Consider the following 27,396-nt stretch of genomic DNA (forward strand, 5'->3'; position numbering starts at 1 on the left):
TCTCAATGGGAGTAGAACCATTGAGTCACTGAGTTGTGTTCAGAGATGAGAATTACCAGAAGGGAAAAATTCCTAGGAGAAAATTTGTCTTTAAGCTGAGCTGCTCAGGGCTGATATTTCTGCCTAAGATTCATGCCTGGATGTACCTAATGCCATTTTTCCCATAAGTTCTGCAGGTTTTATTACCTGTTTGCCTAGTGTGATGGTTTTTAAAAATGCTTGTGTTCTCTTATTGCAGAACTGACTACTCAGCATGATAGTTCCCCTAATATGCACTAAAAAGATGAAGAGCTTGGGAAAATATGGAAAAGAAAAGAGACTAAATGCTATTATCATAGGAAATTATTAATTTGACCTTGATACAATACCAAGTAAATCTACCAAACTAAAGGCAATTATTTGGCTTGGAATTACATGATGCTCTGGAATTTCTAAATCTCAGGGGGTTGAGAGAAGTAAAACTTGTTTTCATAACTCATTTGGCTAGAGTCAAAAAGGAAATAGGGGCCAATAAATTAATGCTCAGGAAATTTTTACAAATATAGAAGTTAGATTCATATCCCTCAACATAAATAATTTATTTTTATTTTATGAAAGGGGTACTATGTCAAGTTGACTCAAAATTTTCATCACTAAAATAATTACTATTTGATTTGAAACCAATCTTTATCTTTTTTCTAAACTACCAACACTAAAGGTTCTGAAAGCAGGCCTGCAAAGAGGTACTTGTGTGCATGTGTTGTGAAAAAGGGGTGACTGGCCTTTATAACTTCTGCTTTGATCAAATTGCCCCCCCCACACACACACACACGGCCATTTTCAGCCCTACCGACTGGCTGGCTGTTTAAAACCAAACTGGCAATAGAAATTTCACTGAGCATGCCCGAAAGTAGTGCTGTTTGCCAAATATTTCCAGGTCCTCACCTTATAAGTACATGGTAGGATTATATTCCTGGGCCTCCTGTGTGTCTGGCCAATGGGTTGAGGTAGATTGATAAAAGGGTTGTACCCAAGAATGTTGTGGTACCAATGGGGCCATCTACCTTGAATGAACTCACACATGAGCAAATTGTGAAAAGTAAATGTTTTTATTTTTATTTCTAAGATTTTTTTATGTATAGCGGTTTAAACACCCACAGATACACATACACACACATACACACACATCATCATCATAATAATAATAATACCAACAAGAATATTTTTAAGTTTCACAAATGAGGAACCTAAAGTCCTAGGAGCTAAATTATTTTACTTGAGGTCTAAAATAGACTAAAATCAAAAACACACTTAAAAGTCTTCTTATTTTAATTCTGTTCCCTATTTTTAGGAAACCTACCATGACTTAACTGTCTCCAAAGTAGATTCGGTGTTTCTGCTGCCACTCCACCCTCCACCCCCATGCCAGCCCCTACCCCTAACACTGGATCTAACTCCTGTCCCCCAAAGCAAGCAGGATCCATGCACAGTGACAATGGCTGGGTTTATGGAGCCACAGAGCAGGCCTTGTGCGTGAAAGCGGACCTCGTCCAGGAGAGCCCCAACAGCTCCAGGCTTGTCCAGGAGCTCAGAAAATGGCTTGCTGTCTTAATCTTGCCAAGGTTGACCAAGAAGCCAGGCTCCTGAAAGTTATGGGCCAAAGAGTCAGTGGTTCTAGCTCCTTCAAGCCCAGTCACCAAACGTCATGCTTACTTTTCCCTCAGCAAGCATTTTCACCCCTGAAAGCTTAGGTGTCACTCCTGGCCAGAAGAGAAAGTCTTCCAAGGAAGCTCGATTGTCCCTCATTCCAGCCTCCCTCTCCCAGAGCTTCACTCTCAGTCCAGGACACGGAATGCCCATGAGGAATGGAGCAGCCTAGGCAAAATGGTTGGAACACACGTTAACAGGAAGAACAGTTGGCATTTACTGATAACTTAATTTGAACCAGGCATTATTTTATGAGTTCTGAATATGTTAGCTCATTGAATCCTGAAACCATCCTCGGAGGTATGTACGATTATTAGCCCCATTTCACAGATGAAGAAACAGAGGCACAGAGGCATTGAGCGATCTCCTCAAAGTCACACATTAGGAAGGCTATTCTCCCAGCTTCCTTTTTCTGTGCCCTCTACCTTCTCCATGCTGCTCCCTCAGCCCTAAACTCGATGCTCAGAGCCCTCTCTCCCTCTTCGGCTGCCTAAGCTTGACCTCTAGAATGACTGCTCCTCTGAACTTAAAACCTTACATAGAAAACCGTGTTGCTTCTCTCGGGGCATTTGCTCAGCCAGTCTCATGTCTCACTGTGGAATGAAGAGTTCTGCATCCTTGGAGGTGAGTTCAGGCATAAACAAATATGTAGAAGGGATTTTCCAGGAACTGAAGAGACTTGCTGGTGACACTGGAATAACCCTGGGGAAAACAGGCTGTTTGCCTCAGAGTAAAGGCCTGCCTTTCGTATGAACAGCAGAGGGCGCTGTGCAGCTGTGACTTCATAATAAGCATGCCCTCTCTCTCCCTCCCTCCTCTGTCTCTAGAATGGGATTCCCCCGATTAGAATCTATATCTGAAGCAAACTGCTGGGTTTTCATATCTCTGCAGTCCTTCCGTGATCTCAAGACCTCCTGACAAACCTTTCCAAACCTTGTTTCTAAGAGCGATCAAACCTCAGGTCACTGGGATATGAGGAGCTTCCACCCATGCTCAGGGTCTCAAGTCTCTGCAAGTCCAATTCTGAACTCTGGCCCCCTGTCTCACAAATGGAATTCTGCCTATCTCCTCAGACCCCATCAGTCTTCAGTTCTGTGCTCTGATTTAAGGTCTGAAATACTGCCTTTTCCTTGTGGGTTAGCCCTGCCTTGAGCTACCAAACACCCCATGTTGCTAAGCTGTAATTCTGACCTTGACCCATGGCTGGAGCCCTTCTCTCTCTCTGCTGAAAGACCTCCCTGGTGCTGCCAGGTCTCCGTTCACTTAGAGTGAATTTCCTATCCCTGATATCTAACTTGTAGCCCCCCTAACGTGGTCTGCCCCGGTGTCAGCTGCTGTTCCTGATACTTCTGGTTCCACGTGCGTCCAGATGTAAAAAGCATAGCTCCAATTACTGAGAAAATTCAACAGGCACAGGGCCACCTATGAAGGATACGCTGAAAAAAAAGCAACCCTCAATTCATCCCCCACCTCACAGGTTCAAAAAGAGAAGTTGAAGAATCACCTGGTGAGGATTTCTTTGGGGAGTTGTTAGTACACTCCCACCTCCTTCCTACACTTTCCCCAAGTGCCTGTCGAAGCTTTGTGCCCTCCCCAATCACAGGAATGAGTGCAGTATAGATCCTGGGTTCTACGGGTCTTCTCCAGTTTTTACTACAGCCACCCAGGTATACCCAAATAGCTGGAGATTAGACTTCAACCATGCCTCTCTTCTCTAGAATGTCTAGATTTAGTATCCCCAAGAGGCAGAGTCTCCTCCACCTGAAACAGTCTGACGAATTTCCTAAAGCAGGTCAAACTGGGACCTTAATGGAAAGGTCAGCTTGCACAGATCATCTGAATTACCTCTTGATGAGTGACTCATCAAGAGATGTTATAGTGATATTCCACTATGGACTAGAAAATGGGCAGAGGTGGGAGAGTTAACCCTTTTAAAGGACTACGATATCCCTCCTCCCCGCTTTTAAAGTTCTAATATAAAAACCCAAATGTGAGAGGATGATTAATTGAGGATAATATGCTGGTGTTTTCCCAGCGCCCCACACATGCCAGTCAGTGTGTATGACAAAGCCCTCTTCCTTTCCCTCCCTTGCCCCGGGACCATGAACCAATGTCCCACAGCAGCACAACATGAGGTTTGTAGGATCTGTATCTAACACAGCGGGTCCCCCAAGAGTTCTACCAACTCAGAATGTCTTTGAGTCCACGAGATTCTTTCAACTCTCTGCTTTGCCCATTGTTCGCTATTCGGCCCTGACTCTGAGACTCAGCTATATCATGTACAAAGGCCAACAAAACTCTCCAAGACACAACCATACTAAAATTGATCACCCCTGCCCACATCTCCCTACTACCTCTCAGGCTCCCGGCTGCCATTTTGTTACTAATCTCCCCTTCACAGATGCCTAATACTTGTCTTCTCCTAATTTCATCTGTGTAGAAATATGTCTCAGAGGTTGGCTGTTAGGCAGCTAACTCGCTACAATTCTACCCACAGCCCCTTAGGGATGATTCTGGGCTCCAACTTCATTATGGAGAGACAGGCTTGTTGCTTTGTGATTTCAATCAATTAAGTCTTCCTTCTTGACAATGAGTCTATTATAAGTGTCACCGCTCACTGACAAGATGGAATTAGGGTGTGTAAGTGCTATAGACAGCAAGGGTGTATCCTCTATCAGTGGAGATGTGATGACATCATCCTCTCACTGAGGAAAGAAAAGTATGCTTAAGATTTGGTCATATAAGAATAAAAAATACTGGGCATCTGGGTGGCTCAGTTGGTTAAGCGACTGCCTTCGGCTCAGGTCATGATCCTGGAGTCCCCGGATCAAGTCCCGCATCGGGCTCCCTGCTCAGCAGGGAGTCTGCTTCTCCCTCTGACCCTCCCCCGCTCATGCTCTCTCTCTATCTCATTCTCTCTCTCAAATAAATAAATAAAATCTTTGAAAAAAAATACTCAAAGGGATATATGGCACCCCGATGTTTATATGTTTATAGCAGCATTATGTACAGTAGCCAAATTATGGAAACAGCTCAAATGTCCATTGACGGATGAATGGATAAAAAAGAAGTGATATATTATATATATATATATATATATATATATATATATATTACTCAGTCATAAAAAAGAATGAAATTTTGCCATTTTCAATGACATGGATGGAGCTAGAGGGTATTATGCTAAGTGAATAAGTCAGTCAGAGAAAGACAAATACCATATGATTTCACTCATTTGTGGAATTTAAGAAACAAAACAAATGAGCAAAGGGGGATAAAAGAGAGAGGGAGGCAAACCAAGAAGCAAACTTTTAACTATAGAGAACCAACTGATGGTGACCAGAGGGAGGTGGGCAGGGGGATGGGTGAGATATGTGATGAGGATGAAGGAGTGCACCTGTGATGAGCACCGGGTGATGTGTGGAAGTGTTGAATCACTATATTGTACACCTGAGACTAATATTACATTGTATGTTAACTAACTGGAATTTAAATAAAAGTTTTTTTAAAAAGATTTGGACATACACACTGAGATGACATAGTTTTAAAGATGTGCACATTTTCATTTATGTGCTGGGCAATAAAGAAGTTTCTAATCTCTGAAAGATATATCCACCTGTTCCCTCCCCACCTCACGCCTGCGTCACACCAAGGTACTAGTGCGCTCACAGGGGCATTAAGGAGTTTGTCACAACCTGAAAGCGAAGATTCTCCTTCAGTTTTTAATACTCACATCTCATCTTAAACAATTCATTAATTTAGATCCATTGGTTGGGCTTAAAGATGCGTTCTAAATGGAAAAAAAAAAAGTAACAGTGATGTCAGTAAGTAATGGCATTGACAAAAAATGCATTTATATTTATGTATACAGCTGCCCAGAGATAAACACGTAAAAATGGGAACATGAAAAGAAGCATTTGAAATGACATAGCTACACAGAATTAAATTATATTTCATTGAACCTAACATTGTTAGCTGCATCGTTATTTTTTTTTAAAGATTTATTTATTTATTTATTTGACAGAGAGACACAGCGAGAGAGGGAACACAAGCAGGGGGAGTGGGAGAGGGAGAAGCAGGCTCCCCGCGGAGCAGGGAGCCCGACGCGGGGCTCGATCCCAGGACCCTGGGATCATGACCCGAGCTGAAGGTAGAAGCTTAACGACTGAGCCACCCAGGCGCCCCTGCATCATTATTTTTATGTTCCACTAAGAAAAAGAAAGAACAAACTTGCCAATTAAATCATGACATGCCACTGATTATAAGATACATTCCGATTTCAGAAATGTTAAAAGGTAAAGAAAATACCTATCTTAGCATTGATGAACTAGGGTACCAAAAGTCACGCCCAATACTAGCTAACCATAAATGCTGACTCTCAATGTGTTCAGAAAATGTTTTGTTTGTTGATTTTTAAGAAAGTAGTTTTTATTGAGAAACTGTTGGTGGAGTAAATGACTGCATTAATTTGGCAATGATGGCAATTTCAGTCAGTACCTTAAAAGACGGATAGCTTGGTCAAAGTCATCTTCAAGATCAATAAGTATACAAATACTTCAATCCAAGAATAGGGTTTACTCAAAAGAGTTCTGAGCAAGGAGAATGTGAATTCTCATGATTATCTGTGTGGCTTCAGGCAAATCTGGTAGGTAATCTGGGCCTTGGTTTCCTTACCTATGAAATGACTAGGTTGGCCTAGAATCTCATTTCTAACTCATCTCTCATTTCCCAGCTCTGTTTTATGAGTCTAGGATCCTGGCTTCATGTTGTCCCATCTCAATGGTCCAGATATCAAGTTGAAATACATCCAAGGTAGAAAATTCTCTTGAGACGTATATTCTACCGACCTTAAGCTTTAGCGGGATACTCTAAATTTGTTGACTGAAGACATGAATGAATGTCTGTATACCCTAAGAATTCTTTGCTAACAAATTCTGAATACTAAGCTATAATATTTGTCTCTGCGTGACTCTGCTGAGGACACTGACCCTTCAGTATTAAGACTGAAAGGGAGGGCTTACCTCTGCTGCCCTGGATCTCCCCTTCAGTGAAGACATCCTCATCTTCAAAGCATCTCTTATCTGAAGAAACAATGACAGTGAAGAAATGACAACATCCCCCAAACCCAGACCCATGCCTTGAAACTTCGAGACCACTAACCCTGGCAGAAGCAGCATCAGATGGCTTAGCATAGTGCTTAGCCAATAATAAGACTTGGATAAAAGTTGAGGTGTAGTTATAATTCCATTTAGGATTAAAATTAAAATTCTGGCTATTATAATTAGATTTAGGATTAAAATTAAAATTAAAATTCCGGTATGGTTTTCATTCTTTTAGATACACTCACACACAGCCTCCTGTTGACTTAAGTCAACAAATGAGAGAGTAGAGTTCTCTCCTTTCCTCCTCTCAGCTGATGCCTGAAGCACCCCCATAAACTCACCCCCATGGACCAGGCTTTCTGATCAAAACTGCTTCATCCCCCGGCTACCCTGAGCCACATGGAAATTTTTACAATGAGAGAAACAAATTCAAATTACCTTGTGGTCCATAATGGTTCCAAACAGCAAGATGAAGAACCCCTATGGCAAAATTCAACAGAAGTATGAGGGATGGTTTGGCAGACAACATCCCAATTGTAATTTTAATACCATTCTTCTAGATATCTTCCAGGACAGTTATTGGGTATTAGAAACTTCAGCTTCTACTGATTCAGAGAAAATGCATTGGCAAGTATTTTCTGTGACTGTACCTCAAAGAAAGAGGGTCACCTTCATTCTTGTGTGTGACAGTTATTGATATTTATTGAAAGGCTGCAGATGTAGGATGGTGTTTCTCCACCTTATCACATCTGTTTACTTTCTTTCCAAATATTAAGTAGTTGTTCTTATTCATCATAACAGTAACATGACATAACATGACATGGAATCCTGTAGCTCAAAGTGACAATCATGGAAGGTTTCTTGAGAAGTGAAGCCTGTTATTATAGTTTACTTTCAGTTGGGGTTAAAAGTCACGAAACGGCAGGGTCTCTGAGCTGGTGGAATAAGTTTATGCATAAAAGAGAGAAAACTACAGAGATCTAAAAGACCAGAGTCTCTTCAAGTTTAAATTATTTGTTTACCTATAAAGTCACAATAATTGATAGCCAATCTTTTTAAATGGTGGAAGTTGAAGTTAAGAAAATTCTGGATCTTGCCATGAGAGTGGAAGGAAGGCTGGGTTTCCAAGGATAGTCTCATGGCAGAGAAACGCTAATCAGAAGACGGAAATTTTTTAAATGTGAGTCACAGGGAAAGCTTGCTGAGAAAAGTTGGAGTGTATTTAACTAAAAGTGTTTCAGTATTTTTCTTTCTATCAAGAAAAGAGAAAAAGAAGTGATTCGGAAAAGAAACAGAATAAAACTTTCTGGGGTTTAATTAAGTTGCAAAGTAAAAAATAAAAAAAATAGAATGAGATCATTAGTCACCAAAGTAACTTCAAGAGTCGGGGAGATTTATGTCAGTCCAAGAGCTTTTGATCAAAAACAAAAACAAAAACAAAAACAAAAACAAAAAACCACCAACAACAACCATAAGTCAAATGCTTCTCTTTAAAGCCATGCAAGGCAAAGCGTGAAATAAATGTTCTCCATAGTTATTAAAGAAGTATGAGTAAGATATATAATTGATCTGAGCTGACATTTCTTAAAAGTCTGCTTTGTATTTTGTACCATGTTTTTAAATAGAGTAATAGTAACACGTTAATAGGAATACATTGCTGCTTTACTAAGCAGTTATATTTATATATTTAAAGCAGTGGTTGGGAATTTGTGTGTGTGTGTGTGTGAAGAACCAGATAATAAATATTTTTGGCTTTGCGGGCTACACAGTTTCTGTTAGAACTGCTCAACTTTGCCATCGTAGCTCAAAAGCAACCACAGGCAAAATGTAAACGAATGTGTATGGCTTTATTCCAGGAAACCTATTTACAAAAACAGGCAGCAGGCTCGAGTTTGCCAACCCCTGATTAAAAGCACAATTAAGGATATGAACCTGCCAAACTTGCTATTACTCATAGGTATGGAAAGCAGTCTGGCTAGTGACAGCTTCCCAAAAGTACAAGTTCAGTAGCCAACATAGAGTAAAGCAACTATTAGAGGGATAATTTTGCCAAACCAAGTATGGTAGAGAAAGAAAAGAAAAGAAAAGAAAGAAAAGAAAAGAAAAGAAAAGAAAGAAAAGAAAGAAAAGAAAAGAAAAGAAAAGAAGAGATGATCTCAGATTTGTATCTTTATCTTACTAAGGAGATGGGTGAGGCCCAGAGAAAAGTGACATTTCTAGGGTCAGGCAACATGCAGCAAGATCCATTTCAATGAAGAACAACCTAGATTTATTTCACAGGAAAGAGCCATGAGAACTCCCAACTGGTTAACACTCAAAGAGAATGGCAGGTCCTGTCTCGTCATACTATGGAAAATGACTATTTCACTGAGTTCCCCAACTGCTTGAGAAAGGATAAAAACTTCTTTGTTTTGAGGCATACCATGTGAGTGTAGACTCACACATCTTTGACCAAAGACTGGTTCTCTATAAGTGAAGGCCAACTTCTTCTGACACTGAAACTTCAGGAGGGATACAGGTAGATCGGTTGAGGACAGAAGGAAAGAGGTTCCCACCCAGTCAGCCTGATCAGCTGAATCCAACTTGACAGTCAACAGGGTGAGAGATGCCACAGCTCAATGTCTCTAAGACATGGAAAGAAATGAAAGGCACATTTTGTATTCTGTATTTTTCAATCATAGCCCTTTTTTTTGTCATATAGCCAGAATAGCGAATTATAAAATAAAAGTAACATCTTATAAATAAAATACTAATTAATAATATTAATGAATAAAATAAGTCTCTCTCTCTTGGTACTTACCTGGAAAGCATTGAGAAGGGCAAAGATTATATGGAATATCAAGGAAGTGCCTTCTAGAAGTGTAGCTACTCCAAAACCCCAGGTCAGTCCCAGCAATGGGGTGAGGATGGCAACATTTTTGCTGATCCTCATAATTATGGCCAGATCCTGAGACTTGGAACTGCCAATAGAGGGCCTCTGAGTGTTGACAGCAACAACCAAAACCACCACAAGATTCACGGCCACAATGACTAAGGCTGGGACAGCAAATGCTAGAAGGGCTTTGGTACTGTCCCAGTTAAGCCAACAGGCATCGGGTCTCGTGTAGCCCTTCTCTGGCACTGTGACAGCAACGGTGGTGGCGGCAATGACCAACGGGCACCCATAGCCAACAGCAAAGCCAATGGCCATCATGCGGGATTTCATCATCCTACGGAAAACAACTAATATTCCATAGATGATGAGCAGTGCTTGGAAGAACATCCAGAAAAACAGAGAGAGGTAGAAAAAGTGGCTGAAAAATGTCAGTGCAACACACCAGTTGGAGTCCTGGGTCTTTTTGTGAAAGTTAGAGTTTATGATGAACCACACATTAGCAATCAGGAGGGACACGGCTATGTTCACGATGCACACGTGACGTATGTATGATACCTCCGTCACAACCACCCGGGACCACACCGCGGCTTCGACGATCAGGCAAAGAATCAAGCTAAAGATGGAGATGCTGAGCCCAATGCAGGTGATGTAGTCCAGGACTTTGTTGTCTATAGATTTGGGGGACATTAGAATGGAAAAGGACATCACCATGTTGGTGTAGTTACACAAGCATTTCACTTTGTTCATGATCTCCAACGTGGTTTCACAGGCATTCTCATCCCACCTCCTTTTTCTCGAGTGCCAGCCAACACACTGTGCCCTGGCACTGCGGGATTTGTTGATCTTCTCGAAGGTGAATAAGACTTGCTTCAGTCCTTCTGGTAAAATCACCGAAAGGACGAGACCATTTACAGGTCTAGGAAGACTCACATTTTGCAAGTGGACTTCCTTCAGTATGGTCCCCAAGGTGGGAAAGGCTATGCTGATGGCTTGGGATGCATTTGGTGGCAGGTTCCACAGCTCTTGCCTGGGAATTTCTATCATTCCTAAGATACCCTCTGTTGTACTGTTCATGCTTGCGGAGAAATTGAACTTCTCCTCTGAGGTATTGTGGTTGATGCGAAGCCCTTTTGCCTGGATGAAGAGTTCATCCACAAGGTTCTCAGATGCATTGTGGAGGCGGAGTTGCCTCGCAAACAGATTCACTGACTGCAACAAATCCGAGCTGGTATTTTTGTCTGGAATGAAAGCCCAATTTGAAATGGCTGCTGTGTCAAGGATGTGGTTGGCCACTTCACTATAACTCTGCAATGGAGAAAAAATGGAAATTATGCTAAGGATTTACACGTTATTGTAGAAAGTCCATTTCTAAAACCTGAAATTTCTAAAGATCAAGTGATCGGATCTTATTTGACATATTGCTCTTCAAATTCATTGTTTATTAGAATCTCATGCTGAGATCTCATTCCTTCAGAGAAGGAAGTAAAGTAAAACAATGATTAAAATAAAACAAAAATCATAGGTAAAGTTTACCTGCTTTATTATGGGCCCCGGGGCAGCATTTCCAAACTGCAGTCTTTATAACCCAAGATTCTCATGAGATATTAATGATTGTTTAATGGAGGGAATTGGGGGTAGATTCTATAAAAACCTAAATTTGAGAAATACTGCATACTGTATCTCTATAATCCCCCCTTTTATAAAGAGGGTCAAACCTCATTAACATGTGAAAAACTTTAAAAAGTCCTGCCAGAAGGAAACCTGCTTAACTTTGTTTAACCCAGAATTCCTACCTCTGCTAGGTACAGATCTCCCTTTTAGAAACGGAGCCTCCATTAACATTTCTCCAAATAATTATGTTCTACAGAATGAAATTTGGGCAAGACCGGAGTAGACACAGTCTTGCTCACAGCCATCCTTTTGGGACATTTTCTTGAAAATAGTAAGTCTGTACAAAAAGATGTATTAAAAATGTGCCAACTTCTTGAAAACTTACATAAACTAGAGTGAATCAATATGCAAAATTGAAATAAAATGCCTATCCTTGTTGTTACAGTTGCTGTGGCTGTCATATTTTGGACCCTGAAAAGTACATTTGAAACTGTTAAAAGGCAAGATTTGGTTTAAAAAAAAGAAGAAATCTGTCAGTTTTTTTAACGAAATTATCAAAAAATACCTTCATTTTGTCTTGGGTAACATTATCAGACAAATCTGTAGAAATATTTCTTAGTAACTCCACTATAAATGCGATGTTTCCAGACGTGGCTTCTGATGATTTCACAACATCGAGTATGCAGGCATAATCAATTGGACAGTTCCTGCGGATTCCTTGAGCTACACTCTCCACGGGCTCTGGTGCTCGAAAGTCAAGAACGTGCACAGGTATGGATGATGCTGCTAGAGGAAGGCGTGATGCACTATTGAAGTCCTGCTTTAAAAAAAAAAAATCGCTCAAAAATGATTAAGTACCTAACATATGTCAGAGTAAAGGAGCTAAGGCACCAATACACCACGTGGGAAAAAGAGAGAAGCAAGTAGTCCTAAAAGGGGTTTAGATGCCAAGAAAGACGGAAAGAGTAAGATGGAGTCACACACAAATGAGAAGTTCCATCAAAATTCCCACAAGATCAGGATACTGACCTATTGCTTTCAGGACAGTGGTTTTAACTCAAGTGTGATAACAAGACAGTTTTCTCCAGAGATGTGGAAAAATGCTAAAATCAAAATCTGTCTACTTATTTTAATTTTTTGAAAGGGGAGTCTCATGGAATTTGTGTGTGGGGGGGTGGATTTGGAGGTTGGCAGGATAAAGAATACTAAATTGCAATTTCAAGAAGTTTAGAGTTCACTAATTAGACGAAGGTACACACAAATCCATCTTTAGAGCTCAAACTTTAACCTCTAAGCATTTACCATTGTGTGAATGAGTTTCAGATCTATTTTTAAGAAAAGATGCTGAGAGGGAGAGAGAGTGGCGGGGGGGCGGAGAGTGTCTGAGAATTTGGGTAAGTAAGGAAGGAAGGAGAAAAGACAAATTTCACCCACTCTGCCATTTTCCCAAATCTAGATCTGAGATTGTTGCACCGAACAGAACACAGGAAAATGCCTCTACCATCTCCTGGGAAATTAGCCCTGGAAGCCAATAATATGCAAATGTGTCACCTTAAAGAGTGTCTCCACAGAAAGGCTTGTACATGTTTCGGTTGATTTTTGCCACTTGTTTTGATGACATGTAAACCCTATTTCTCCAAGAAAGGGCTGAGCACAGGGCTGGCTGCAGTTGGAAGCAGGGATGCAAGGTCCTCGGCATTTCTCTGAAAAGGAAAAGAGAGAGGAGGGGGCCTAATTAGGTTGCTGCGCTCTGATGAGGCAGCTGACTCATTCTAGGGATTTGGGGATTGCTTGCTTCCCAGAGGAGGTGACACTGAGCAGTGTCCTCAGCACCAAGTAAGGCGTGCCAGGCAGACTGCGGCGCTGATGTGGAGGCAGAGTGAACTGCACATGGAGAGGAGAGGTTGCAGGTCAGACAGAAAGGCTAGTTTAGAGCATCTGAGGGGAGTGGGGAAAGAGATGAGGATGGGAGAAAAGCAGGAGTCAAGACATGAAGGACTTTGAATTCTGTGCGAATATGGGGGTTACCAGAAAACATGATTGGATTTTTGAAAGATAATTAACAATAGCATAGAGCAGAAAGCAGTAAAATTTTCTATAAAGGCCAGATAGAGTTGCCAGATAAAATAAAGAAAGCCCAGTTAAATACTAATTTTATTTTCAGACACAGTCTTCTATAAAGGCCCAGATAGAGTTGCCAGATAAAATAAAGAAAGCCCAGTTAAATACTCATTTTATTTTCAGACACAGTCGATTCTCATTATTTGCAGTAGTTATGGTCTATGGAGTTGCTTCCACAAACACTGAATGAGGGGAAATCAAGGCAGGTTCTTACGAGCTTCTTCTCACATTTTTATCAACTGATTAATATACGAGCTCATTTTACGTGTGTTTCTATTTAAAGACACTTTATGTTGTTGATTCATTAACATTGAACTCATGGCCAATAGCACCGTAACTCATAACAGCACATGAACAAAGCTTATCCAACATGTGAATTTTCTCCTTGAGACACATCACAGTCTCCTTAGGAACACCAGACAGCACTTCAGAACTACACTGAGGGCCATTTTAAACAGCAAAATCACAAACAAAAGCACAAAATGCAAAAAGTATGGTATTAGTAATGCCACAAAAAGAACACTTGTTTATAGTAGGACAACTGAAACAAGAAGGCAGAGAGCCACCTTGTTTGGCTGGGAACTTGCACCTTAGCTAACTCAATTTTTCTTCTGTCTGTGAATGATCCAGAAAGCACTGTGAGTAGTGATTTAGGGGTTACAAATAAGTTTCAATGAACAGGAGAATTTACAAATACAGAATCCATGAATAACAGGGATCAACTGAAAATATTCAGTTAAACAATGAGTAAGTTTCTAGTGTTCATATGACCCATGCAATATCATTCATGGTTTATCTGATATTTAAGTTTAATGAGGCATTGCATATTTTTATTTGCTAAATATGACCACTCTGGCCAGAGTATAAATATTTTCAGTGTTGTAGGCCATGTGGTCTTTATCAAAACTACTTAACTCTGCCTTTGTGACATAAGACAATCAAAGACAATATGTAAATAAATGGGCATGGCTCTGTTCCAATAAAACTTTATTTCTAAAACCTGGTGGCAGGCCTAATTTGGCCCATGAGTAGAGTGGATTGACTTGAGGTAAGGAGCCCAAGAATGAAGTTGTTGAAGTATTCCCAGGAAGAACTGCCTTAGGATAGTGGTAATGGAATGAAAAGAAGTGGGTCCTAATGGAAGCTAGTAAGGTGTTGAAATCAATAAGATGTGGTGACTAATTGTCTGTAAGTCCAAGGACTTCTATATTTATGGCTTGGACAGCTCTGAGGATGACTCCATTCATGGAGAAAGGAAACAAGTAAGTTTGCATTTTTCTTTACCACCTACCCACTGTCCCTGGTTTTGCAAGTTATTTAAGCTCAGTGCTTCTCAATTTCTTCATCCATACAGTTTGGAGGTGATGCCATAGTCTTGTTACAAACATTGAGGGAGCATCCTGTTAAGCACTTCAATTGGTGTTGCTATAAACGCTCACTGAAGGTTAGCCATCTCTCTCCCTCTTTTCTCAATTCCTCGTCTATGTAGAGATGTATCTGTTGCTAAAAAATATATTTGGCAATGTCTGTGCAGAATCCAGTGATCTCTACTATTTGGGTAAGAACCATGTGATTTCACTATCTTACCAGTAATGATTATCTCCATAGTTTATCTCTGAGTTTTTGAGAGTAACCCGTCTCACCAACACAATACCTATCTTACATCACTTCAGTAGACTTCTCAGCACCAGAGTGTTATGTACATTTAAGCATCCTGAAAATATCTTCGCATGAAGGAATGAATTCTTCCCTGTTCCCTCTTCTGTCTCTTGTTAGCTCATTAGTTCAAACAGATTTCCCTGTGGGGGCTTAAAGTGACCACTTGTCTTCTACTCTAGAATGCATGTGAATAATTTGCCAACTTGGGTCATTGTCTATGCCATGGATAATGGTATAGTTGTAAGAGAGTCTATCAATACTGGTAAACAATGAGAACTTGTTAGAGACTGTTATTCCAATTGAAAGCTTGCGATCTGGGGACGTGCTCGGCAATATCCGTGCCCTTCATTTACTCTGCCCATGCTCCATATGGAAGAAGACTGTTCTGTAGACACGTACCTTGCATCCTTCCAGTCTTGAGTTTCCCTTCAGGATGTTGAAGTTTATCTCCATCCTGTAAAACATAAATTCCCAAAGGTCCTCTTTACTGTGGGACTCTCCTCTCTTATCTCAACGTAGAGGCTCCATGTGGAGATGAAGAGAAAATGTGTTGAGGACTCAGAAGAAAACTGCACCAGGTCCACGTGTGACATCACGGGAATTTGCAGAAAGAAGCATTGAGGTGAGCATAGACAGAGAAAAAACTCTCCTCTGAGGAGGGCTAGAACCTTGCCAGTGGTCAGTTGGCCCCTGAGGGTCAGGTTAGTGGATTGGGTACATATTTTGGAAAGTTTAAGTACCCAGGGAGAAAAGGGATGTAACAGTTATAATGCTAAGCTGGTCTCCTTCTGTATTAACTGTGACTGTGAAATGGAGCTAATATGATCCACCAGATACCACAGATCCCCAGAGAGGAAGAAATGAGCAGACGCTAGGAATAATCGTTAGGTGAATAGAATAGAATAGAATAGAATAGAATAGAATAGAATAGAATCACACTCTTTTGTAGCTATAAAGGGCTATAAAATATCTAAAAGAAAAAAAACACCCTTTATGTTATAGATAAGGAAATTAAAACTCAAAGAAGCAAAACAACTTGCACAACTAAGAGAAGCAAAGGTAAGGTCTAGAGCTGAAATGCTACCTGCCAGGCTGGTATTCCTCCTCCCAACAGCTGCCTGTCTACATTCTCCATGGCTTGCAAAGTGATTTTTCTACTGTACTGTTGCACTCTGTTGCACCCTGAAAATATACTGTTGCAGGGCCCAGCCACCTCTCAACTTTTCTTTGTTCCCTTTAAAAAATATATCAGCAGGAGTAAAATTGTAGTCATTTGAAATTTTATTAAAGATTATGTTATTTATCATAAATTTAGCCATCTAGGAGAACTGACAGATTTCTCATGGGACCACCTGAGAATGGATCAAACTTACTTTTATGTGGATCTTGGATCTATAGTGAGAACATTCTATGGCCAGAAATAACATTAAACAGCAAATCATGGTTGCCTGGGACTTCATTTTCACACATTAGGATCTTCACCTGCAATACAGAATGAAAGTGGATCCAGCTGGAGGTGATAAGGCCAGATAACACAAAACTTAGCCAACTAACCAACCCCTTGGTGACCCTACTGGGAAGTTGTCCAAACCAAACCCTCCTGCTCCAAAAAAGGACCCCAATATCTACTTTCAGGCCAGCTAACGTGTAAAAAAAGGGGAAGACTTTCTCTCAACTGTTAACTTGTCTACAAACAATAGACAGGAATGAGGGACGCACTAGGAAAGATGTATGTTCACCAAGGAGTCATTTCTGATTATTTGATCCACAATTTTCTTTAATAGTAACATTTATCAAGAACTTTTATTTGCAAATCACTGTTCTGAGGACTTTCTTTGCACTAACTCATTTAATCAGATGGCATAAAACAGTATTACCATCTTCATCTTATCAGTGGAGAAGCTAAGGTACAAAGTGTGGAGCAACTATGAGTCAAGGTCACTCAAAAAAAGTGGTGGAGCCAGATGATGCAGCTGGAAAGCCAAGTTCTAGAACGGGACCTCTCAGCAATGGTACTATTGACATTTGGGGCTGGATAGTTCTTTGTTGTTGGAAGCTGTCCTGTAAATTGTAGGATGTGCAGTAGCATCTCTGCCCTCAACCCACTAGATGCCAGGAACAGCCTCCTCCCCAGCTGTGACAGCCAAAAATGTCTCCAGACATTGCCAAGTGTGCCCTGGGAGAGAAAATTGCTCCCAGTTGAGAACTACAAAGGGGCAAAGGGGGTCAAGTAACTTAAAATGAAATGAATATACACTATTGTCTGTTACTGGAGCAAGCACTGAGACTCTCTCTTATAGATGGATCAACTATTATACAGAGAAACTAGAAGCATGAGAAGGTAACTATTCTTTGGCCATGTCTCCGTTTCTTGCCTTTTTCTTTCTTTAATATATAACTGACATGTAACATTATATTAGTTGCAAGTGTACAACATAATGATTCGATATTTGTATCTTTGTAAAATGATCAGTAAGTCTAGGTAACATCTGTCACCACACATAGTTACAATTATTTTTCTTTTGATAAAGGCTTTTTTCTTGATAGTTCCACCTTTCAAAGACAAATCTCCAAGAAAGCATCTTTACAACAGTTGAAATTCATCAACATCATCATGATCATCACCACCATACTTTTCTTACAAGATAGTGGAAACTAAGACCATTTATTGGAAACAAAGTTCCTTAGAACAATTTTCTGGTAGTACAGATGCAACAAAGTAAAAATATCATGAACTTTAGATTCAGCATGAGCTAAGTTGTTAATCATATTTATGCTATTGATGAACTATTTGACCTTTGTTGAGGCCATTTTCTTTCTCATCCATCTCATAAAATGTGAGATGATTATACATTCTACCAACCACCCTTTATCAAGTGCCTCCTATTTGCCAGGAACTGTGCCAGATGCTGGGGGTAGGGAAATAAAGGGTGCTGTCATTTCCATAAAGGATGTCCAGTGAGGAATGCAGACAAGTCAAACCAATAGTGAGAAGAGAGATCATCTACATACTGCAGCTAGTGAATAAGGCCAAGCAGAAACTGAGCCTCAGCAAACATAAATTCCTTTATGCTCTAATGGAGACAAACTAACTCTGATCCATCTAGGCTCACCAGGCAATCTGTGGCCAGGGAGCAAAGAAAACTCACTGATCAGGGATCAGACCTTTCCTGGGTGGAGTCAAGACTAAGATGGACTTTCATGACTCCAGTGAGCCTTCACATGAGAGGATGAGTCACAGGCACTTACAGGAAGGCTTCCAAATTGTCTTTGAGCTTAAAATTCTTTGAGTTCCTAACCAATGAACAGGGGGGGAAGTATTTTGACTTATACTATCTTCTTGTAGAGCAAGTCTGAGCAAGGGAAAGGAAACATGGCAGAATGACAGGCACAGTGTGGTAATGGATTTGCATAGTTGCTGGGATATGTGTGTGGAATTCAAGATCTTACATGAGTGGGTGGAAAGACGTTCTCATGTATGCAGCAAATTGGTGGATGGGCACACTAAGCAATTTGCAATATTAATATTATTTAGGATAGATTTTTAACTGTCCTCACAAAAGGAAATACCAGAAGAACCAGTATAAGTTGTCTTAGATGTGTCTGTATGTTTCACATATACACCTGTGGCTTTCAAAAATTTTTTATCCTGACACAGTAATAAAACAGATCTTACATCATGACTCATTGCGTACGGACATATATATGTATGTATACAGATATCCATATACAAAACTGGAAAGTACATGATTTTTATATTTCAAAAGCTTTTATGTATTACTTATCCTTCCCACCTATGAGCAAGACACTCTGCTGTGTTTGTGATTTTTATCTTGCATTCCACTCTATCTGACATTCTTTTGGAAATTGGTTGCCACCCACTAAATTGAATCCACAACCCTCTAATGGATTGTAACCTGCAATTTGAGAAATAGAAATACAGACTGGAAGATTCATTTTCATTATCAAGTTGAAAATCATTCACTTCTCCCACTGAAGTGGTCCTTTTGGTCCTTTCTCTGTACTATTTTTCACAATTTTATCAAAATCTTCTTCCCAAGGTACATGCATCAGGGAAAAAAGATATTTACATTCAGAGCCAAATAATAGGACTAATGCTAAGGGTAAATGCAATTCTCTTCCACCTAGAGAGCAATAGTTTGAAATGTACAATGAAAATGGGTGAAGACGAGCCAACAGGAGGCCACTTATAAGTAATAATGCCTGCTATCTAAGGCTTCAGAAGGAAGCCTTTTACTGTCCACAGTTTTCCATATAAGAACTTCACTTAATCTTGCTGGAAGAAAGTCAGGCATTTGGTATAATGATGTGATGTGATGTGATGTGATGTGATGTGATGTGATGTGATGTGATGATGTGATTTAGGAAGCCCAAAACTGTTTTCCTGAGCAGTGCTAGGGCCTCTGTAAGTCCACAGCTCCCAAAAGTGTTCAGGGACTAAAGGATCCAATAGTCATGGCATTTTCTGTAGATCATTATGCTCTTTATGGAACATGATGAAATAATGACACATTCATTTTTTTCCTAAGAAAAAATTTACTAGCCGATCATTTATATGTAGTATGAAATCATAAGCATGACCTCAGAAACACAAACTTTGAACTGAGTACAATTAGCTGTTTGGAGAGTTTTGGTTAATTAATTTGCTATTTCATCATTCCTGTTCTTATAGTCTGGTGTATGTAACCCATCTACCATTTTGTATGATAATTATATGGTAAAGTTCCTTCAATTATTACAATTGGGAAGGAGGGGATGTTTAATAATGTTACCCAAGAGGAGGCATGGCATTCTTATTTTTGCTCAGAGGAGGATTGGCAGTGACGGGTCAGATGGAGAAATGTTTTCAAGGTAGCTCCAAATGGGTTGTTTCTCTTCTCACCAGAAAGAGTAGAATGGAATCTGTCCCATCACAATATAGATGGCTGAAGCCACAAGCCAGAGTGTTCTGCAGAGCACACAATGAGCCAGAGCTTCAGAGCTCTGAAATGTGGAATTAAAAAATAAAAAGAAGTATATCCGGCATAATTCATAATCAGAGGCTGATATTTTATAGAACAGAATGGAAGAGACATACTTAGATTCACCATTGATAAAGCCTTAATAATTAAAGTGAACTTTGAGTTTTGCATAATGCTGAATGAAAATTTTCTGCAAATATAAAGTATTTCTGGGCACCTGGGTAGCTCAACTGGTTAAGCGTCTGACTCTTGATTTCAGCTAAGGTCATGATCTCAGGGTTGTGAGACTGAGCCCCGCATTGGGCTCTACACTGGACGTGGAGCCAGCTTAAGATTCTCTCTCTCCCTCTCCCTTGGCACTCCATCTCTAAAAAAAAAGAAATACTATATATATATATATATAGATATAAATATTAAAAAAATAGAGAGAGATAGTATTTCTCCAATATCCAGCACAGTGTCTGCATGTACTAAGTGACCTCTTGAAAGAATGAAGAAAAGAACAAGGACACAAAATCTAAATACATGCAACAAGACTGGATTGTCCCAAAGAACATCGGCAAAAACACAGACAGAACTGAAAGAGGCAGCTTTCAGATGTGAACCTAATCAAGGACAACTTGCCAGGCCCAGGGATCTACTGGTTCCTAGTGAAGAGTGCTGGAGTCGAGGCCAGGTCCTCTCCCCCATGGAGAATCCGGAGTTACTCTATGTCTAGTATGCTTAAATTACCTTTACCTTAAAATACCATTCACTAGCTTCTGGATTTGCAGTGTGTTCAGTTTAACAACGAAATTGCGTGTTTTCATAAAATCGCTACTTCTCGAAACCCCTGGGGTACAGTGGCAGAAAAACGCTTTGTTGGGAAGAACTGTCCCTGGCTATTTAAATCAAGATCCTAGTACCTGGTGGGGGGACATAAAAACAGTAAGCAGTAATCCTGACAGAATTGTGCTGCAACAATGGGTACGTCTGCCTAGGGTTGACACATATTACCCGCCACTTATTTGCCAAGTTTGTAGCAGGCACCAAAGTTGAATTTTAAATGAATGGAAGAGAAACTTGACCCTGAGGACATTTGTATACACTGACTTAAATGTTCTGTGATTTCAGGAAATCTGCCTGTTTTATTTAGTAAGGCAAACAATACAGAGTTTGGTGTCAATTGCAGTTGGCCAAGCTATTGTGTCCTGAAGTGGGTTTCTGTGGAACACTGGTCTATGAAAGACTAAGGGGTTCCACGGTCAGATCAGTTGGAGAAACCGTGTGTCCCAGCACCACCACCCCCAGCCCCTCACATATATGCAGACGGATAGCAGAGTTCCTGGGAATCCTTGTGGTAAAAAGACTTGTTTCACTCTGGTTATACCTATTTACCTTATCATCCAAAGTGCTCTGGGGGATTTAAGGCTACTGCTCAGGGACCGCCCATCATCTTGGAACACGTGAATGTATCCGGACTCAGGCTCCATGTGCATTGGTTGGGCACCTACCACGTGCCAGCCCCTATGCTAATACCACACAGGACGTCACTCACCGGGACCCAAAGTAGCGCCTCAGAGAGTAACAGACCTGGCCTTAGGGAACCCTGAAAGAAGGAGGCAATGGCTAGCTCATCTTTGACAGCGAGAAGAGTCAGAATTATCCTGATACACGATGCTCTGGGTGGAGAGGTGAGGAAAGGCAAGCAGAGATGAGATGACCTTGAGATGTCTAGGATGATCCCAGGAAAGGGAAAGCAGACTCAGAAATGGTTAATTAAAAAGAGGAAGAGAAAACAAGATGCAGAAGAACTCATGCCTGAGGCTTCTGTGGTGATTAGGTAAATAGTTCCCTGACATTTACAAAGAAACACGCCCTACATCTTGTTCCCAAAGTGCCTGAAAGCTGGCCTATTTCAGAGATAAAAGCAACGAGCAACCTGGAATTGGCAGCTTCTCAGGTACTAGAAAAGTAGCATCCCAAATTCTTCCTCCCTGCTTCCCCAACCTGCCTCTCTCTCCCTCCGTGCGTCCTCATAAAAGTGTGAATTGCCCACTACCATCCACTTTTGTCTTTCACTTGATAATGAACAGCAATTCTAGGCCACCTAATGGAAGCCAGACTCTGCTCTACCAGAGTGATTACTTCAGAGAGAGAGAGAATAACCTTCGCTGGCCCCTGAGGCTGGGAGGACAATGTAGCTAGACTTCAGGGTCCCAGAGGTCATGTGGCTCAGGTTGTCCCTCCCCAGGGAATTCTCAGCAAGGGATGCCTCCCACACCACTGCCTGTGCTCTAAGCCCTGATGATAAGGGGTCAACAGAGCCCAAGACTTAGTGCTTCGAGCCCCAGAGCCTGAGAGAAATTGGCCCACACCTAGCAGAATAGACCAAAAAAAAAAAAAAAAAAAAAATCAGGTTGTCATTAGGAGGTGAAGAGGAAGGGCTAGTTTTCTGTCCCCAGCACCCAGCAGAGTGTAAGAAACGTAATAGCTACCCAGTCAGCGTGTGTTGAATAAATGAATGGCCCCCACAGAGAATGATACCAACTTCTGAAGTTTTTGTTTTAAAATCACAAGGCAACTTCTCTATCTTAGAGGGAAAGGTGAGCATATGTGGTACTCTAGATCCTTTTGGAACCCGGTGATTTAAGTAGACATGCTCCCAGCCTACCTCTTTGTTATACTACCTGGAGCCTCTGTCCCAAAAGATTGTGAGGTCCTATCTAGGTCCGGCAAGAGACAACGCCACGTCAGATGAGTGAGTCTGCCCCGGGCATGGCAGCACGAGCATCCTTTCTGCCCTCTCTCCACAGTCAAAACTCACAAGATACTTTCTTGGACAGACCTAGAAGACCCCAGCTGTTCGGACAACCATTTCCTATTCGTCCCACCTCCCTTGTACTAAGAGCTGGGTTTCTGAATGAGTTGGAATTAGTCTGCCTGGGTCCCAGAGCTTGTTTCTGATCTGCGCTAGAATGGGATTGTAGGATATGAGTCATGGAACCGAGGCACTCCCCACCTGCCCGGACACGCTGTGCGAGGGCTAGCATCAGGACTCTCAAAGCAAATTAAAAAGGGTACAGCCTGGGAATGGTAAACATAGTCAGGAAGGAAGGAATGCATGGGAAGCCATGATCTCTCAAACCCCTCCACACAGAACACCCCAAGGCAAGCTGGACTAGGATGTTTGCCCACAAAGTGGACACTGCCCCAAAGTATTCCCCTCCATGAACTTCACCCCAACGTGAGAGGGAGGGCCCCTTCCACTTGTTGGCTCACCTTCTAGGCAGCAACTCACCTCACACTCGTTGGCCAATCCCTTTGATGGGAAGGCCCAGTTCAGAAAGGTTAACTGAGGGTGAGGAACTTAGAGTCTGCTGACCCACACATTGGGGTGTGTGTGTTTTGTTCCCCTCAGCTGAATTTCATAACCGTCCGTTCTGTCTACTCCGCTGGGGTAATTAGAGCTCTGATTATAGAGTCAGACGGCTAACCAAGTTGTTTGTGTGTTGCTTGGCCTCAGTAACAGAATGGATTCAGTCACTCACCAGTTGTCCCTTGCCATGGAAGAGCTGTTTCATAAAGAGCCTTGGGGGAAAGAAAGATAGAAAAGATCTATTAGAATCAGAAGCATCTTATCCTGGGCTATTTTAGATGGCTTCCAGCCAATCTCTTTGTAGCTCAGTATCTTTTCTGAGAATGGCAGTCTGGTTCGAATACTGTTATATTTGAAGAATCACACGATTTCAGAGCTGGAAACTATCTAGCCTCTCACCAGCTATCTTGAGACTTACACGATTTTAAAGTAATTGGTAAACTGGGCAATTGCTCGGCTCCAGGAAGAAAGCTCACTGGAATGCTGACGCACACACAAAAGAGCACCTTACGATACACATCTAAAAGGCCGCAATTGTCCTCAGAGGACAAGGAATATGGGTGATTAAATGGTGTACGGTAGACCACTCAAAACAAGGGTAGATGCCTTTGCAAAAAGGTTTTAGCCATCACTGGAGGAAATGTTTCCTTTTAAGTTGATATAAAGACAGCTTTGTCAGCCCCACTATAAGAAGAAACGACTAACGAATGCTTTATCAAAATACATATACAACTTTACGTTCAGCCTAAAAGAAGGGAATTGAAAGCTGGTTTATTTATCCATTTTATCAAGCAAAGGCACAATCAGAAAATGGAGTCCAATTGCCTGACAAAGTGCTCTGCATTTTCACTCCTAGGAGGGAGCAATTAGATCCTGACAAATGACCTTTTAAAGAAAAACAAATGTAAAAGAGATCTAGGACATACTTTAACCTTGAGCTAGCCAATTTCTAAATAATGTCAGGAAAGTTTCCTGCAGAATCAAGCATTCCAGAGGATACCACCATAAATCACACATTTTCCCCATTCCGGAACACATGCAATACCAACCTGGTCTTCAGTCGGAGGAAGGTTTGGTCCTGGCATGTGTACTCACCGCATGCAGGAAAGCTAGCAGCCCAGAGGGAGAGTCGGCACCGAGCGTCCGGCCGCTGGGCCCCACCATCAAGGGTGCCTGCCTTTGCATTTCCCATGGTCCCCCTTCAGCCCTTGTGATCCCTCTTCTCCATTTTTGAAAGGGAAATCCAAGAGGTCCCGGTGCAAACCAGCCACCGGTTGTGAGAAGCCTGTCTGAAACCGCCCGGGGTTTCAAGGCTTGTGTAAGTCTGTGATTCACTCCACGATGGGTCCACCAAGCACGCCTAAGAGAAATTACAGGTTTCTCCTGTCTGGAGTAAATCCATTATAATGAGTCACTTGTTTGTGCTTTAATTCCTCATCTTTATCTCAGGCGATCACATGAGACCGGGTTGCATCTACCGCCCCGGTGTAATTAGAACACAGGGGATAAAATGCAAAGGTGGGCAGGCCACTGTGGATGCTGAGTTTTAAGGGCTACCAGAGTTTTGCCTGTGTCGGTGCTGAACTTGGGGAAACACTGGCTCGCAAATGGATCCGTAAATCGTGATCTAATCCCTACCTTACGCCAAAGAGATTTTCGTTTTATTTTTTAATAACTGGGTCAAGAGTTCTTACTGAGCCTCGGGCCATGACCGGGGGCAATTCAGACATGGAAGGCGCAGTCTCAACTTGCAGGAAACTTCACATGGTCTGATTTCTGACAGGGTAGCCCGGCTGGATTTCCTCTCTCACCACCAAAGCCCACACATCCGGATCCTAGTGTCTCCTATTTACATACCCTCCTCCGAGCCCCAGAACCTAAGGCAAACCTCCATTTCAATATCACCAGGGGAAGTGTTGACATGAAGGAGAAATAAGGGAAAGGCAATTTTGTTACATCTTCACGATAATGACAACTAAGGAGGCCACATTTGTGGAAATAGGTCATTTCTCCTGAGGTTGCTAGTTGAGTACCGGGTCATTTGGGAACTGGAAAAGCCAGTATCATCAATCCTGCGGTTGTGTAATCAGAGGCCTTTATTGAACGTGTTCTTTGCGCAACACACCTGCTCTGCACTTCGGGCATACGAAAGGGAGTAACGTGGTCAGCAAATCAAGCGAGTAACCCTACCCCCAAAGGTTTCCAGTCTTATCTGAGAAAGAAAATATTTGCACACCAAAAGATTAAAAGTAAATAAGCAATAAAACACAATAAATATAAAGTGAGTGGCACAGATTGTAACTATTATAGGAATCAGGTGGGGACCATCAGCACTTCTGGATGGACTCATCAGGGAAGACTTCACAGAGAAGGCGAAAAGCGAAGCAGAGCTCAGACACAGTGTGCCCTGAATAGAACCCCAGAGTCTTTCCCAGGCAGGGGACTCTGTATTACAACCACAGTAACACTGAATGAGAGAACTGTCCAATGATAAGCTCAGCAGATTTTGCTGGCTGATCCCTCTGATGTTGAACAGACTGAATCAAATGCTTAATTCTTTTATTTAGAAGTCAATGAACTAACTTCCATGAGGGTGTCAACGTCCAAACTCCTGCACAAGGCCACGCCTGTGTGTTTGCTTGGGTCTGTGTATGTACGTGAATTCACAGGTACTTTAACAAAGACAGCTAACATTTCAATGGCCAAATACTATTCTAAGTATTTTACCTGCACGTGTTCATTTAATCTTTGCAACAACCTTATGAGGTAGACTCTATTTTTTTCAATGTACGGGAAAGAAAATCAAAGCCTAAGGAATTTAAATAACTTTCCCAAGAATCATCATGTCTTAAGTGTCTAACCACGCATCAGCCTTAAACACTGGTAGCACCAGTTTCTCCTTGAGCCACCTGACCAAGTCACTTCCTTGGTGAGGTGTGAGCAGGGCACTGAATATGTCTCCACTTGGGGTCTTCCCTAGTCACCCTAAACGTGCGGTTCACTGACATCTTTCAGGAGGGGACAGACTGAATTGTGGGCTGCAGGAGAGAGGGCACAACTTCTTCAAGGGATTTCCAAAAACTTCTGGAGTTTCTCTGTTAGCATCCATGGGCCCTTTCTTGGTTAATAATAATCCCAAGGCCGAATGCCTTTACTGCCATCCCATCCTAGGAAGTGCTCTGCATCTGAGTAAAGCGTGCCTTCATCCTAGATGGGACTGTTCCCTGCTTAATGCACATACAGATGAAAGACCAATGTCTCTCTCTTGTTCATGCCCAGAGTTCCCATCTATAAAATGAGGCCATTGGACCCAGTCCTTTCTAAAGTTTTTCCAGATTTCTAATCCTATAACTATTTGGCTTCATGAGATTCCATCCTCACTTGAATATATTGACTCTGGGTAAGAACCATTTCTTTGTACTGAGATCTCTGCGTTATGAAAACCGGGACTGTGCCTGCCCCACTCCCTTCCCTAGAAGAGACTCGACAGAAATAACTAGGGAAATGTCAAGTTAAAATCCCTTTCTGACTTCATTTGAGAAAAATGTGACTGTTGTCGCAAGATAAGCAATGCCACTCGAAAGATGACTTACCTGCAGGTTGATGTATTCTTCTACCTTCTGATTGACTTGTTATATTTTTTGCTTTTTCAAGCTTCCTTACTTAGAGAAAGTTTTTTACAGTAAAAAAGGAAGAGAGAGACCCCCTCATTCACAAAGTGTGTCTCACTTTCCCTTTTGTAATGTAACATCATTAACACTGGCTTCTTGGTAGGATAATTAGGGGCTATTCACTGCCCCCTTTTCCTTTATCCACTCATTTCCTTCTGATGCATCAGCCTGGGTGCCTGCTTTATAAAAGAGCTTCCCCCCCACCCCCAAAGGAGCTTCTACCTATTGCACTGCTCTCCTGTCGGGGGGCTCCTTGTTTGAACATCGAATTTGTTTACCTACAAGGTTAAGAAAATGAGCAGCTCTGTGCTTGAAATATGATAGTCTCCCT

At 41.5% G+C, this 27,396-nt stretch overlaps 1 protein-coding gene across 1 annotated transcript; it reads right to left on the bottom strand.

The window, feature by feature from the left end:
• Positions 1-1,449: 1,449 nt before the first annotated feature.
• Positions 1,450-24,043, bottom strand: ADGRF4 (adhesion G protein-coupled receptor F4). The gene is made up of 10 exons (XM_032410160.1): positions 23,567-24,043; positions 16,428-16,536; positions 15,454-15,508; positions 12,826-12,977; positions 11,840-12,091; positions 9,589-10,968; positions 7,227-7,268; positions 6,708-6,767; positions 5,420-5,476; positions 1,450-1,854 (listed from the first exon to the last, which is right to left on the bottom strand). Exons 2-9 carry the CDS (start codon positions 16,512-16,514, stop codon positions 5,423-5,425), a joined length of 2,082 nt encoding a protein of 693 aa, XP_032266051.1. The 5' UTR covers positions 16,515-16,536; positions 23,567-24,043; the 3' UTR covers positions 1,450-1,854; positions 5,420-5,422.
• Positions 24,044-27,396: the final 3,353 nt, after the last annotated feature.

This window comes from Phoca vitulina, unplaced genomic scaffold, assembly GCF_004348235.1.
Source record: "Phoca vitulina isolate PV1807 unplaced genomic scaffold, GSC_HSeal_1.0 scaffold11, whole genome shotgun sequence".
NCBI classification, from domain to species: Eukaryota; Metazoa; Chordata; class Mammalia; order Carnivora; family Phocidae; genus Phoca; species Phoca vitulina.

What these genes read in the sequence shown, in the direction of transcription:
- ADGRF4 (XM_032410160.1), bottom strand. Translation starts at nt 16,514, where the DNA reads ATGAAGTCCCAGGCAACCATGATTTGCTGTTTAATGTTATTTCTGGCC. An exon ending in GAACCATTATGGACCACAAG is followed by an intron (nt 6,768 to 7,226) that starts GTAATTTGAATT and finishes TTGTTTCTTCAG; the next exon opens with ATAAGAGATGCTTTGAAGAT. An exon ending in GGAGATCCAGGGCAGCAGAG is followed by an intron (nt 5,477 to 6,707) that starts GTAAGCCCTCCC and finishes TTTTCCATTTAG; the next exon opens with AACGCATCTTTAAGCCCAAC.